Here is a 13,578-nt window from a genome sequence, read left to right as displayed (position 1 = left end):
GCTTGTGAGAAGCAGTCCATTTCGTGCTGCATCATTGGCTCTGTGTTGGCGTTGAGGGAGCAGTCATTAGCGAACAGGAAGTCTCTTACGACAGTTTCCTTCACCCTTGGTAACGGCCTGTAGGCGCCTGAGGTTGAACAGGCCAGTGTCAGTCCTGTATATGATGGGTATCCCATCCTGGCAATCACGGAAGGCATCAGTAAGCATAGCCGAGAATACCATGCTGAAGAGTGTTGGGCCGAGAACAAAGCCCTGCTTCACACCGCTCGTCACTGGAATGGCTTTTGACTCATCCCCCTCGTCCAGTTCCTTCGACATCATGGAACTGCCGGGCAATCTCCGTGAATTTGCTGGGACAGGCAAAATTCTCCATTACCTTCCACAAGCCAACTTTACTAACCGTATCGAAGGCCTTGGTCAAGTCGATGAAGGTCGCGAAGCGGTTGAGCAAGATACGAGCCAGGATCTTCCCAGCGATGGAGTGGAGGGAAATATCCTGGTGATTATAGCAAGACTGCCGGTTGCCTTTCTTCTTGTAGATGTGAACTATGTTGGCATCTTTTAACTGTTGTGGGAGCTCCCCTTCATTCCACATGGACTGGAAGAGCTTCGTCAGTTTCTCCATCATGGCTGGGCCTCCAGTTTTGTACACTCCAGCAGGGAGTGCATCGGATCCTGGCACTTTGCTTCAGGAAAACTGTTTGATGGCCTTCCTGATTTCTTCTGTGGGAGGTCTATCAAAGTCCTGGTTGATCTCCACTTGAGGCAGGCGAACAATGGCCTCATTGTTGATTGAGGTAGGGCGGTTAAGGACCTGATCAAAGTGTTCAACCCGTTTGTCCAAGATCTGCTTCTTGTTTATCAGCAGTTGAGTCCCATCTGCACTGAGGAGGGAAGCAGTGTCTGAGTGCTGTAGGCCATATATAGCCTTCAGAGCGTCATAGAAACCCTTGGTATCGTGACTATTAGCGTAACCTTGGATTTCATCGGCCTTCTCGCTAACACCATGCATCCTACATCTCACGGAGTTTCATTTACACCATTCTCCAGGCACTGGCAAACCTATCTTTTTCCCCCTTGTGATGCTGGATCATTCTGGTGTACATGGGACAGGTGATGTTTTCTTGTCAACAATACCCGTATCTCCTCATTGTTTTCGACGAACCTGTCTTGGTTTCTGCGAGTTGCTGGTCTGAGATGCTCAGAGGACAGTAGAGTAGACTGCGTCTCTGAAGGCTGTCCTCCTCACCTCGATGCTGTCCTTGCCATTCTGGGGGGTGTCTAGCATCCTGCAGGATGTAGGAATATTGTATAGATACTTGGTGTATAACATTGATCATTTACATATATACTGTACTAGGCTGGATACCCAGGTCAACCCAGGCAAAAAATTCTGGCTGTATTTTCTGCCTGTTTTCCCGTCTCTCTCTTTCTTTCGACAGTCTGTCAGTCACTGCTTTTCTGTTTGTGTCTGTCTGTATAACTGGTCTCACGTCACTACAGAGTGGAACCTGTCATCATAGTGGAACCCGTCATTATAAAGTGGAACCCGTCAGCATAGCGGAACCCGTCATTATAGAGTGGAAGTGGAGATGTTGTTGTGAAGGGTGGCAGGGAGATGGAAGGATGTTGGTGGTTCCCTTTACTCGACACCCTCTCCCTCAGTCCCCCGTCAGGAACCAATTATAGCGGACCCGGGGAGTCATGACGAGATGGTGAGGCGCGAGGCTGGTGGTGATGGTGGTGCTTGCTGTTGTGGTGGTTGTGGTGCTTGCTGTTGTGGTGGTGGTGGTGCTTGCTGTTGTGGTGGTTGTGGTGCTTGCTGTTGTGGTGGTTGTGGTGCTTGCTGTTGTGGTGGTGGTGGTGCTTGCTGTTGTGGTGGTTGTGGTGCTTGCTGTTGTGGTGGTTGTGGTGCTTGCTGTTGTGGTGGTTGTGGTACTTGCTGTTGTGGTGGTGGTGGTGGTGCTTGCTGTTGTGGTGCTTGCTGTTGTGGTGGTTGTGGTGCTTGCTGTTGTGGTGGTTGTGGTGCTTGCTGTTGTGGTGGTTGTGGTGCTTGCTGTTGTGGTGGTTGTGGTACTTGCTGTTGTGGTGGTGCTTGCTGTTGTGGTGGTGGTTGTGGTGCTTGCTGTTGTGGTGGTTGTGGTGCTTGCTGTTGTGGTGGTGGTGGTGCTTGCTGTTGTGGTGGTGGTGGTGCTTGCTGTTGTGGTGGTTGTGGTAGCACTTACCTATCAGTGTAAGTAGACTCCTATAGTTACCTTCGCCCTTATTATGCAGATATCTCTTGGTCTCCTTTGCCCCATCTTCAATACCTTACGTTTGTTGAAACTGAATTCCAGCAATAATTGTTGCACAGTCCTATAGTTTGTCAAGGCTATTCTGTAACTTCCTGCAATCCTTCTTTGTTTTTACATTCCTCATCAGCTTTGGAGCATCTGCAAGCATTAACATGACCGAGCTCACTCCCTCAGGGTGGGTCGTTCACATAAATTAGGAACAGCAGCGGTCCCAGAACAGAGCCTTGAGCCACCCCACTTGTTACATTCCTTCCGCTTCAGACCTCCTCCCTGACTGTGACTCTCTGCTGTCTGTCCTTCAGGTACTCCTTTATCCAGTTCAGTATTTCCTAAATTATCCCAGCCTGCTTCTCCTTGTGCACCAGCATTTCCTGAGGAACAGTGACAAATGCTTTATGGCACTCTAAGAAAATACAGTCTAGGCAGCTTTCTTTTTCCTGTCATATTTTAGTTAGTCAAGAAACTCAACCAAGTTTGTCAGGTACGTCTTAGTAGGCTTCCATCAGTCTCAGGAGACTATGGAGTTGCGCTCTGGTTGTCGGTCTGGAGTGGCATCTCCAGGGCGCAAAGCCAGGGTAAGTTGATACGGAGGGAAAGCTGTTACCCATGCAGCAGGTCTCCCCCCCCCCCTCTCCACGGCACCGAAAGTCTCCAATGGAAAGGCTAATCAATGTCCTTTTGATATACATCTTGTACCCTTTATAAATCCATACAACACGTTTGTTACATAATAGATCCTCTCCAGATGTTCCATCATTCTCAACTTGATTACTTTCTCCAGCACTTTATCTGGAATACTTGTCCATGACACGGGTCTGTACTGTAGCGCCTTCTGTATGTATCCCCCCTTTTTTTAATATTGGAATTACGTTTATCTCTTTCCAGAATTCTGGGAGCTTTCCTGTCTCGAGTATTTTATTATTTTTTTTTTAGAAACGTGTGACAAAATAATTATCAGTACTTATCAGTCTGTGACTTTGGGGACGTGTTGGTTCAGGTTTTAATGACCTTCTTGTTTCTATTGCATTATAATTTAATTAAATGTCTTTGTCCACCTTGTCCATACCCTTGAGTATCTTGTATGTCGTGATCATATCCTCTCTGTTTCTTCTATTCTTTAAGGTTGTGAGATCTAGTTCCCTTAGCATGTCCATAGTATAACGTGTATATATATATATATATATATATATATATATATATATATATATATATATATATATATATATATGCTACTTATTCGCTTAACAATCGCTAGCTAGTTTCAGAGGATTCGATACAGTCTCAAGAGGTAGGAAGTACAGCTTCAACATAGGGAATGAAGCTTCAGGGGGAGATGATACAGCCACAGGGGGAAGTGATACAGCTTCAGGAAGAAATGATACAAACCCAGGGAAGGTTATACAGCTTCAGCAGAGGTAATACAGCCTCAGTGAGAGAGGATACAGCCCCAGAAGTAGACAGTACAGCTTCAGGGGAGGTAATACAAACTCAAGGGTTGAGTTACAGTCATAGGGAAAGTGATACAGTCACAGGGGTAAAGGGATACAGTTACCCACTTGTCTCAGGGAAGATATACGGGTCCTCTCGCGCTAGTGCCAAGGACGCGATCAAACTAAACCTAATGATTGAATTGAGTTATTTACCAAACAACTTACTGCCAGACGAGATTAACAGCTTTGTTTAACAGCATTTAACGAAGCCCATTTGGCAAACAAAATTGACAAATGGCCGCTGGTGATCTTAGTGCCAAATGCTAATGTGTCTGGTGTTAAGACTTATCAACCTCTGGAGGGTTATTAAGACCAAAACAATAGGCGAGTGACCAACCAGCGAGTCTGGAGTTGGACTTAAGACCAATCAATCTCTGGAAGGTTAAGGTCATCACAGGATCTTGTCGATCAGTCACAAGTATACTTTAGTCCTGAACATTGTCCAGGACTAAGGTATACTTTCAGTCTATATACACAGAGAAATGGTATACATTTCTCAGTGTATACCATATACAAAAGGAGTTATTGACGCAGGATATATATATATATATATATATATATATATATATATATATATATATATATATATATATATATATATATATATATATCGCGTGTCAATAACTCCTCTTCCAGACTATATAATGAGTGATTAGAAATAATGATCGATTAGCCAATCTCCACGGACCAAACAGCGCGCTAGCGAGACAGGTATTAAGTCTCACTTGCCACTACTGGCATTCAAACTAATACTGATATTTTATTTATTTAAATATTTGCTAGAGATTACATTGGGTTATATATATTCCTTAATAAATGTCGGGATGAATATGGTATTCATACTTGTTCAACTCCCCCCCCCCCATCCCCAAGTTCGAATTACTCACCCCACCCAGGATGCATAACCCCAAAACAAGGTAACTCCTGAGTACCTACTTACTGCTAGGTGAACAGAGGCATTAGGGGGAAAGGAAATGCGTCCAATCATTTCCGTCCTGCCGGAGATTCGAACCTGGAATTCTTGATAGACACACTCAAGTGTGCGTTGGGTTATCTTGAGTTGATTTCGGGGCTTTAGTGTCCCCTCGGCCCGGTCCTCGACCAGGCCTCCACCCCCAGGAAGCAGCCCGTGACAGCTGACTAACTCCCAGGTACCTATTTAATGCTAGGTAACAGGGGCATAGGATGAAAGAAACTCTGCCCATCGTTTCTCGCCGGCGCCCGAGATCGAACCCGGGACCACAGGATCACGTGTCCAGCGTGCTGTCCGCTCGGCCGCCGGCTCCCCCCTCCCCTGGGCTGCGTTAACAACGTCACTGTGACGTGTTGCAAATATTATAAATTTGTGATATGCAGGACATTTTTCGCATTATATACAAATTGTATAGCAAAATAAATATTACATATTCCAGAGGTCACAATAGCATAGGGCAACGCCAATTCAATGTCATTGAATTGGCGTCGAACCGACGTCAGCCTTTGATGCTGAGCACACTGGCAGTTGAGTCAGTGATGGGTTCACGGAAGCATACAATAGATGCCCTCATTGGAACTGTGACCTATTCACATAGAGCTCAATGGTCTCTTATGCTATTTAGATACAAGATAATGTAACCTGAATCTACGGAAACGCTATGTGTATGTACGTATATGTACGTATATATATATATATATATATATATATATATATATATATATATATATATGTCGTACCTAGTAGCCAGAACGCACTTGTCAGCCTACTATGCAAGGCCCGATTTGCCTAATAAGCCAAGTTTTCATGAATTAATATATTTTCTCAATTTTTTTTTCTTATGAAATGATAAAGCTACCCATTTCATTATGTATGAGGTCAATTTTTATATATATATATATATAAAATATATATATATATATATATATATATATAGAGAGAGAGAGAGAGAGAGAGAGAGAGAGAGAGAGAGAGAGAGAGAGAGAGAGAGAGAGAGAGAGAGAGAGAGAGAGAGAGAGAGAGAGCTACGCTCATGGAGTCTCGTCTTCCCAGTACTCTTTCTCGTATAACACTTTGAAAATACTGACGGTTTTGGCCTCCACCACTTTCTCACTTAGCTTGTTCCAACCGTCTACCACTCTGTTTGCAAAAGAAAACTTTCTAATATCTTTCGGCCCCTTTGTTTCCTTAGCTTGAATCTGTGTCGTCTTGTTCGTGAAGTTGATGTTTTCAGGAATTACTCTTTGTCATTTTGGTCGATTCCTGATAGTATTTTGTAAGTAGTGATCATATCTCCTCTTTTCCTTCTATTTTCTAATTTTGGCATGCTTAACGCCTCTAGCCTCTCCTCGTAACTCTTGTTTTTCAGTACCGGAAGCCATTTTGTAGCATGCCGCTGCACCATTTATAGTTTCTTTATGTGCTTCTTGAGATTTGGTCACCATACAACTGCTGCATATTCCAGTTTTGGTCTCACGAAGGTCATGAACAGTTTTTTTAGTATTTCACCATCCATATAATTAACAGCAAGTGTGAAGTTGGAAAGCGACACATCCGCTCCTCTCACAATGTTCTTCATGTGTTCCTCTGGCGACAACTTACTATACAAAACCACTCCCAGGTCTCCTTCTTTATTAGAGTTCTGTAATTCCTTTCCACGTAATTCGTAATTTGTATGTGGTCTATTTTCTCCGATTCCACATTTCATAACATGGCATTTATTCACATTAAAATCCATTTGCCACTTGTCGCTCCAAGCACATATTTTATCTAGATCAATTTGAAGAACATTACAATCGTCTGCGTCTCTTATCTCCCCCAGTATCTTAGCATCATCCGCAAATATGTTTATATAGGTCTCTATTCCTTCTGGTAGATGGTTTATGTAGACGATAAACATTACTGTGTATTTACTAGTTGTGTCTGCAGAATGGCGCTATTAGCTCTTGAACCCTTTCTAACCAATCTATTTTTCCTATATTATGTCTACTACATATATTTCTCTCTAACACACATACACACACATCCCACACAGGATGCAGCTGTGTAAGTCCCAAGTACCTAGTTACTGCTAGGTGAACAGGGGGATCGGTGTGAAAGAAACTTCATTTGTTTCTACCACTACAGGGTATCGAATCCGGGCCCTTAGGACTACGACCCCCGAGCGCTACACCACTCAGCCGGGAGGCCCCTGGATAAGAAGGGTAAGAAGACTGGAGCCTGGGTAACAACCGAATTAGTCGTTGAGATGCAAGTCTCGTCCTAACTCACACACACTCAGACTTTGACAAAACACTCAGCAGAGTGAATCTGTGTCCTCGTGTTCGTGAAGTTGTTGGTTTGACTTGGTGTCAAACACTTGGTGTAAATCTTTACATAAAATACACAAATACGTAAGTATAATAATATTTTAGCTATACAAGAGTTCAAACATGATACATAAATACATGAACAGTGGAGAATACATAGGTAGGACACTTATTATAATACATGAAGTTGCCATAACACATAGAACGTTTCTGGTATAACACAAAAATAATTGGAAGAATATTATATAAGTTTAATGGGGTAATACTTCAAACTAAATGAGATAAGATAACATTCTAAATATTTTTAATTGTATAGAAAATTTTGAAAATGATTGAGAATTTTGTGAGATTTGAGAAAGCTCCAGTTATAGCAATATACATAGAAATTATTGTAATACTTTTAAAGAGATTAAACAAATTATATATAAAAATTTATTTAAAAACGGCACTTTTTTGTAACAGTATCAATAAATATATATATATATATATATATATATATATATATATATATATATATATATATATATATATATATATAGTATATTAATATATAATGGCAGTCCGGGTTCGAGTCACTTCTGGGGTGTAGAGTTTTCATTCGCATATATGCTCGGGGACCATTCAAGCCTGTTCGCATAGTAATTAATGTTCACAATAACAGCCAAATCTAACCTATCCTAACCTTATCTATGCAGACCTAATCTAACCTAATCTATGCAGACCTAATCTAACCTAATCTATCCTGACCTAACCTAACTTAATCTATCCTGACCTAACCTAACCTAATCTATCCTGACATAACCTAGAAAAAGGCATTCACCAAAGCACATTAAAAACACTAACACATATATATAGGCGTCAAACTGAACTGTATATTTTAGTAATAATAGATTATGGTGTGGGTTTTACTCCATTTTCTATACATAGCATACGTTATAGAAAATGGAAACTCGGATAATATTCCGGTAAAACTATTACAGTAATTCTTTTTAACCTTACGCTTCTGCATAAGCATTAATATTATTTGTTATGGTAACTTAAACTAAGTTACTTAAAGTCGTAAACTAGGATTTAGCCATGCGACTGGAAGATTAAATTAGACTTTCAACGCGACATAGCTTTATTTGTATTTATTTAATTAACTTATTTATATAAACAAGAGTTCTTACATTCGTGTACATGGGGTGCATAATAAATGAACTAAACTAACTAACGTGTACAGCCACTAGCACGCATAGCCTTTCAGGCAGGTCCTTAATCTAATATATCAGGTAAGATGAAAGGGTACATTTGTAGCAATGTTTGTATATCAACAAATAACTACAAAGTCAGTTGCCAGAGGTGATTACACTGGTGAGGCTATATGTCTTAAGTACTAATATTGTGGAAGTGGGTGGTACAAGATACTGTGTGAGTTTTACGGGTTATTCATGCCCGTGCCACCTCCTGGTTGGCTTAATCTTAATCAATCAATCTATGTGAGTTTGAAGCACAAGTCAGGAAACTATCTGATCCTTCCAGTTTCACACCATAAACCCATACTATGGGCAAGGGGCGGATAGGTTACCCTTGCATAATGCGTTCAGTAGCTGGTCCCTGTTATACGTTCTCAAAGCTGTAAAGTAACTTTACTGTCAAAATAAGAATAATAACTCGACCGAGAACCAGCACCAATAGTCAAACTTGGTTGGAGGATTTACATGGTATGTGATTTACTTGATGATTCATTGTCATAATTCAAATTAATGATATTGGCCAGACCCGTGGCGCCCGGGAAGATGGGAAGACTAACGAGGAACATTGCGCAGTGACGCTACTCAATAAATCGCGGCGAAATTTTAAATTAGTTAGTGCTAAGAGGTGTCAAGTATAATTAATAAATACAAGTATGTATACATAGCGCCAATACAGGAGCGTATTGACAACCTGCCAAGCAGATAAAGCATTGCATATTGACACTGTCTAATGCATCTTTAAATTTCTCACTTAATTTTCAATGCATTTGTTTAGCTTTCTGAGGATTGAGTGATGAAATCGATTTGTTTATGTGATTTTCGTCCTGGCGCTAGACGACATTGAAAACGGGAATTGTTGAACAATTATCTTGAATTCGAGGCATGCCAGAACGCAGGAGTTCTCGCGATTATTAATATACCTCATAACATTCACAATAAATGGAAAGAGGAGGGTTGTATGCATATAGCTTACACGAACAGACCATTTGCCCTACAACACGATACACACGAGTAGCGCTTGGTGTATAGAGCGCTAAACTAATAGTATAGTTCTCGGCATTCTAAAAGATGGCAACACAGACTTCCAGGGTATGTTATTTCTAACTAATATATCCTATTTTAGCCTCGCAACCTGCTAGGGATCACAGCAAGCATAGGGCTGGTCAGGATTTTACGAACACATGTCACTAATCGTTCTGAATGTTATTTGTAGAGTCCGCCCTCAAACAGAGCTCCTGTTTTAAACTTCTAACAGGCAACTCTCAATCTGTCTCTTGCTTGCACACTCGCACGCGAAGAGAACCTGTCAGGGGAACCCGTACTGCATCTATACTACGTCTTCTGTCTACTCAACTGTCACCTTCACTCCACGTCTGGGAAAAACTGTAATTAATTCCAGTTTCGGTTGCATGGCCGACCGTGATGCTCTTTTTTTGAAGTTTATAGCCTAATGCTGTGCTTATTGTTGGTGTTGTAAGTTTCACTTGACTTTTCGTGCATGTTCCTACTGTAGGCTACTCCGCTGAGGCTACCACTTCATGTAGCTTTATTGTGTACCCTGTACTCATCCTGTGAGCGGTATTGTGTACCCTGTACTCATCCTGTGAGCGGTATTGTGTACCCTGTACTCATCCTGTGAGCGGTATTGTGTACCCTGTACTCATCCTGTGAACGGTATTGTGTACCCTGTACTCATCCTGTGAACGGTATTGTGTGCTCCATACTCATCCTGTGAGCGGTATTGTGTACCCTGTACTCATCCTGTGAACGGTATTGTGTGCTCCATACTCATCCTGTGAGCGGTATTGTGTACCCTGTACTCATCCTGTGAGCGGTATTGTGTACCCTGTACTCATCCTGTGAGCGGTATTGTGTACCCTGTACTCATCCTGTGAACGGTATTGTGTGCTCCATACTCATCCTGTGAGCGGTATTGTGTACCCTGTACTCATCCTGTGAGCGGTATTGTGTACCCTGTACTCATCCTGTGAGCGGTATTGTGTACTCCATACTCATCCTGTGAGCGGTAGGTTTTTTTTTTTTTTTGCAGGGATATTCCTGCGAGAGCCCTATAAGCTTCTGGCTGGCCCACTAAGTGTTGCTTGTTTCTGTTTTACTTGGGCGGAGTATGAGTATTTACGACTCGTATGGTCGCTTCAGTAAGAGGTAGTTTCTTGTTTACCCCGTACTCATCCTGTGGGCGGTAGCACACAAAGATTACAGTGGGCACAATCTTAAATCAAATCAGACCTCGCTGGATGCTTGACGTTTATCTTCGCACCTTATCATCGATTATAGAGATAGTAAACTAACATCCGGTGGCTGAGGTAAATACCTGTACAGTACTTGTACAGTACAATGATTTTTACAAGTGAGAGATCTTCTTTATCATGTCTTTAGTTCAAGGTATATATTATCTCCAGACCCCACCTACCGTAACCCAGAGAACAGAGGCTTCCCACCTACCACAGCCCAGAGAACAAAGGTTCCCTACCTAACACAGCCCAGAGAACAAAGGTTCCCACCTATAGCAGCCCAGAGAACAAAGGTTCCCCACCTATAGCAGCCCAGAGAACAAAGGTTCCCACCTAACACAGCCCAGAGAACAAAGGTTCCCCACCTAACACAGCCAAGAGAACAAAGGTCCCCACCTAACACAGCCCAGAGAACATAGGTTCTCACCTACCACAGCCCAGAGAACATATGTTCCCACCTACCACAGCCCAGAGAACAAAGGTTCCCCACCTAACACAGCCCAGAGAACAAAGGTTCCCACCTAACACAGCCCAGAGAACATAGGTTCCCGCCTACCACACCCCAGAGAACAATGGTTCCCACCTAACACAGCCCAGAGAACAAAGGTTCCCACCTAACACAGCCCAGAGAACAATGGTTCCCCACCTACCACAGCCCAGAAAACAAAGGTTCCCACCTAACACAGCCCAGAGAACATAGGTTCTCACCTACCACAGCCCAGAGAACAATGGTTCCCACCTACCACAGCCCAGAGAACATAGGTTCCCACCTACCACAGCCCAGAGAACACCAGGTGAGTAATAGGTGAGTAGGGTGGCATTAGCCTAAACTTCTCAATCCCTTGAAATGTAACTTAAGTGTCTAAATCAACTTACCAGATTTTGAAATGAAGAAAAACTTAAAGGCCAAATATCACTATAAACGAGTAGAAAACCACGAAGTTAAAGATAAAGAGTTTTAAGTTAAACTACAATAATACACTACAGAACAAATATATTATTGTAGTGCATTATGACACGCAGAGTGAAGTCAAATCAAGAATGGTAGTTGTGTTTGTCTAAAATTAATTAATATTTATAATAATTATGTATGGTAACGTTGATTAATGATGTAAGGACTGTATAAACATTTATACCCAATATAAATACCCAATACAGTGTATAAACATTTATATCCAATACAGTGAATAAACAGTTATGTTCGTGAGCCCCAGGACGCTAAGCTCTTAATAGATATTGAGATATTCTTAATAGATATTCTTGCCCGAAACGCATTGCGTAATAGTGGCTTTAGGCATTGTATGTACTAGCTCTATCTATATATCAATCCATTAATGTAGCATCACTTGTATGTATATACCTTACCTGAATAAACATCTGAAACATCATCTGAATATGGCGCCATAGTCCCTTGCGATAAGAGTCTTGCCCCATAAGAGTCTTTCTGACCCTTACAGTGACAGCAGCATTTTCTTCCTCTACCTTTGTATAAACAGTTAATTAATTATGTTAGATAATGGAATATCCACTCATCATTACAGGAAGAGATGGAGGACCTGGAGGTGACGTGTAGCATCTGTGACCAAGAATACAGCGATGACAGAACCCCTCGGAACCTCCCTTGTGGTCACTCCATCTGCACGCTGTGTGTGGACGAAGTCCTCGCCAGGGACGGTAAATGTCCCGAATGCCGCGTCCCCATCACTGCCGCCACCTCCGACGACCTGCCCATCGGCTATACCCTACTGAGATTATCTTGCCGGCTCAAGAAAAAGCGAGAGATGCAACGGAAAGAAGTCGACTCCTCCTCCTCTCAAGTCGAGGGTAGTCGTCAGGTTGATGCGGGGAAGTGTGAGTGTCATGGCTTCTCCCTGCTCTTCAGGTGTCAGACGTGTGACGTGTGGGTGTGTCGGGACTGTGTTGGAACATCCTGAGCCACCGCGCGGAACGTGTAGAAATGCGACTTTTGCCACTGCGCAGGCAGAAGCGCAGGAGACATATGCAAACGCAGTACGCTTTGAAAACATTATGATAAGCCTATTGAAAAATGAATTAAATGCAGTAAAGTCCCATGTATTAGAACAAGAAAAACAGTATCAAACAGAACTCAGCTTTTTCCAGGAAAGAGATAATTACATAAAACGCAAAACTGATAAGATCACAGACCTCCTAAAAAAGTTGGAATCTTGGCCGGACTTTCTCCAGTCAACCGAGGACCGCATCGCCCATGCTAAGACCCCTTATGACCTGACGATTGCTACTCATACGTCTGTCAGTAGCTCAGATTATCTTAAGCGTCTGGTTATAGAAATCGCAGAACTAACTAAAGAGATTCGATTCCACGATTTTGTGTCAAAAAATTGGCGATAGAAACCAATTAGTTAATGAGCTATGTACATCATCATTATTTACTGCAGTTTCAGCAGTTTGTTAAATAAACCAATTTCTTGATGAGCTAGACACATCATTAATTACTTCTGTTTCAGCATGCTACGTCCATGATGGAGCAATTAAGAGATAATGAAAGTAGTTATGTGATCTTTACCTTAAACAGGTGAATCAATTTAGTTAGGAAATACCATATAAACATAAGTTCTTTTAAAACCCCAACTCAGACAAAACTAATTATTTATATATATATATATATATATATATATATATATATATATATATATATATATATATATATATATATATATATATATATATATATATATATATATATATCCTCCTGGGGGCCATCAAAGCATCCACCACCAGAACTCTTCCTCACATTCCTAAAGCAGCGCGCCCATTTGCAGCAGGGAAATATACAGACCTTCTAAGAAAAGTGAATGAACGGTCTGCGAATCTTAATGCTGCAGCCACCATCAAAGCATGGCATAATTTGCTTAGGCGTACCTGCAAGAGGAGGCAAGTCACTAGCCTCATCAGTCACTAGGGCAATAAATAATTTCCCCAGAGCTGACAACTTGATCCCCATCCCTCCTCAACGCAAAAACCGTCGTGGCAGACCCAAGAG

The 13,578-nt window shown here is 41.9% G+C and overlaps 1 protein-coding gene and 1 long non-coding RNA gene across 2 annotated transcripts; one reads left to right on the top strand and one right to left on the bottom strand.

The window, feature by feature from the left end:
* Positions 1 to 289: 289 nt before the first annotated feature.
* Positions 290 to 625, bottom strand: LOC138352212 (uncharacterized). Its single transcript, XM_069304492.1, has one exon. It carries the CDS (start codon positions 623 to 625, stop codon positions 290 to 292), a length of 336 nt encoding a protein of 111 aa, XP_069160593.1.
* An 8,924-nt stretch (positions 626 to 9,549) lies between these two features.
* On the top strand, positions 9,550 to 13,010 carry LOC123763552 (uncharacterized). Its single transcript, XR_011222730.1, has 2 exons — positions 9,550 to 9,686; positions 12,098 to 13,010. It is a non-coding gene; the product is annotated as an uncharacterized lncRNA (long non-coding RNA).
* Positions 13,011 to 13,578: the final 568 nt, after the last annotated feature.

The sequence above is a fragment of the Procambarus clarkii genome, chromosome 52, assembly GCF_040958095.1.
Source record: "Procambarus clarkii isolate CNS0578487 chromosome 52, FALCON_Pclarkii_2.0, whole genome shotgun sequence".
NCBI lineage: Eukaryota > Metazoa > Arthropoda > Malacostraca > Decapoda > Cambaridae > Procambarus > Procambarus clarkii.
This window is presented reverse-complemented; position numbering and strand designations above follow the sequence as displayed.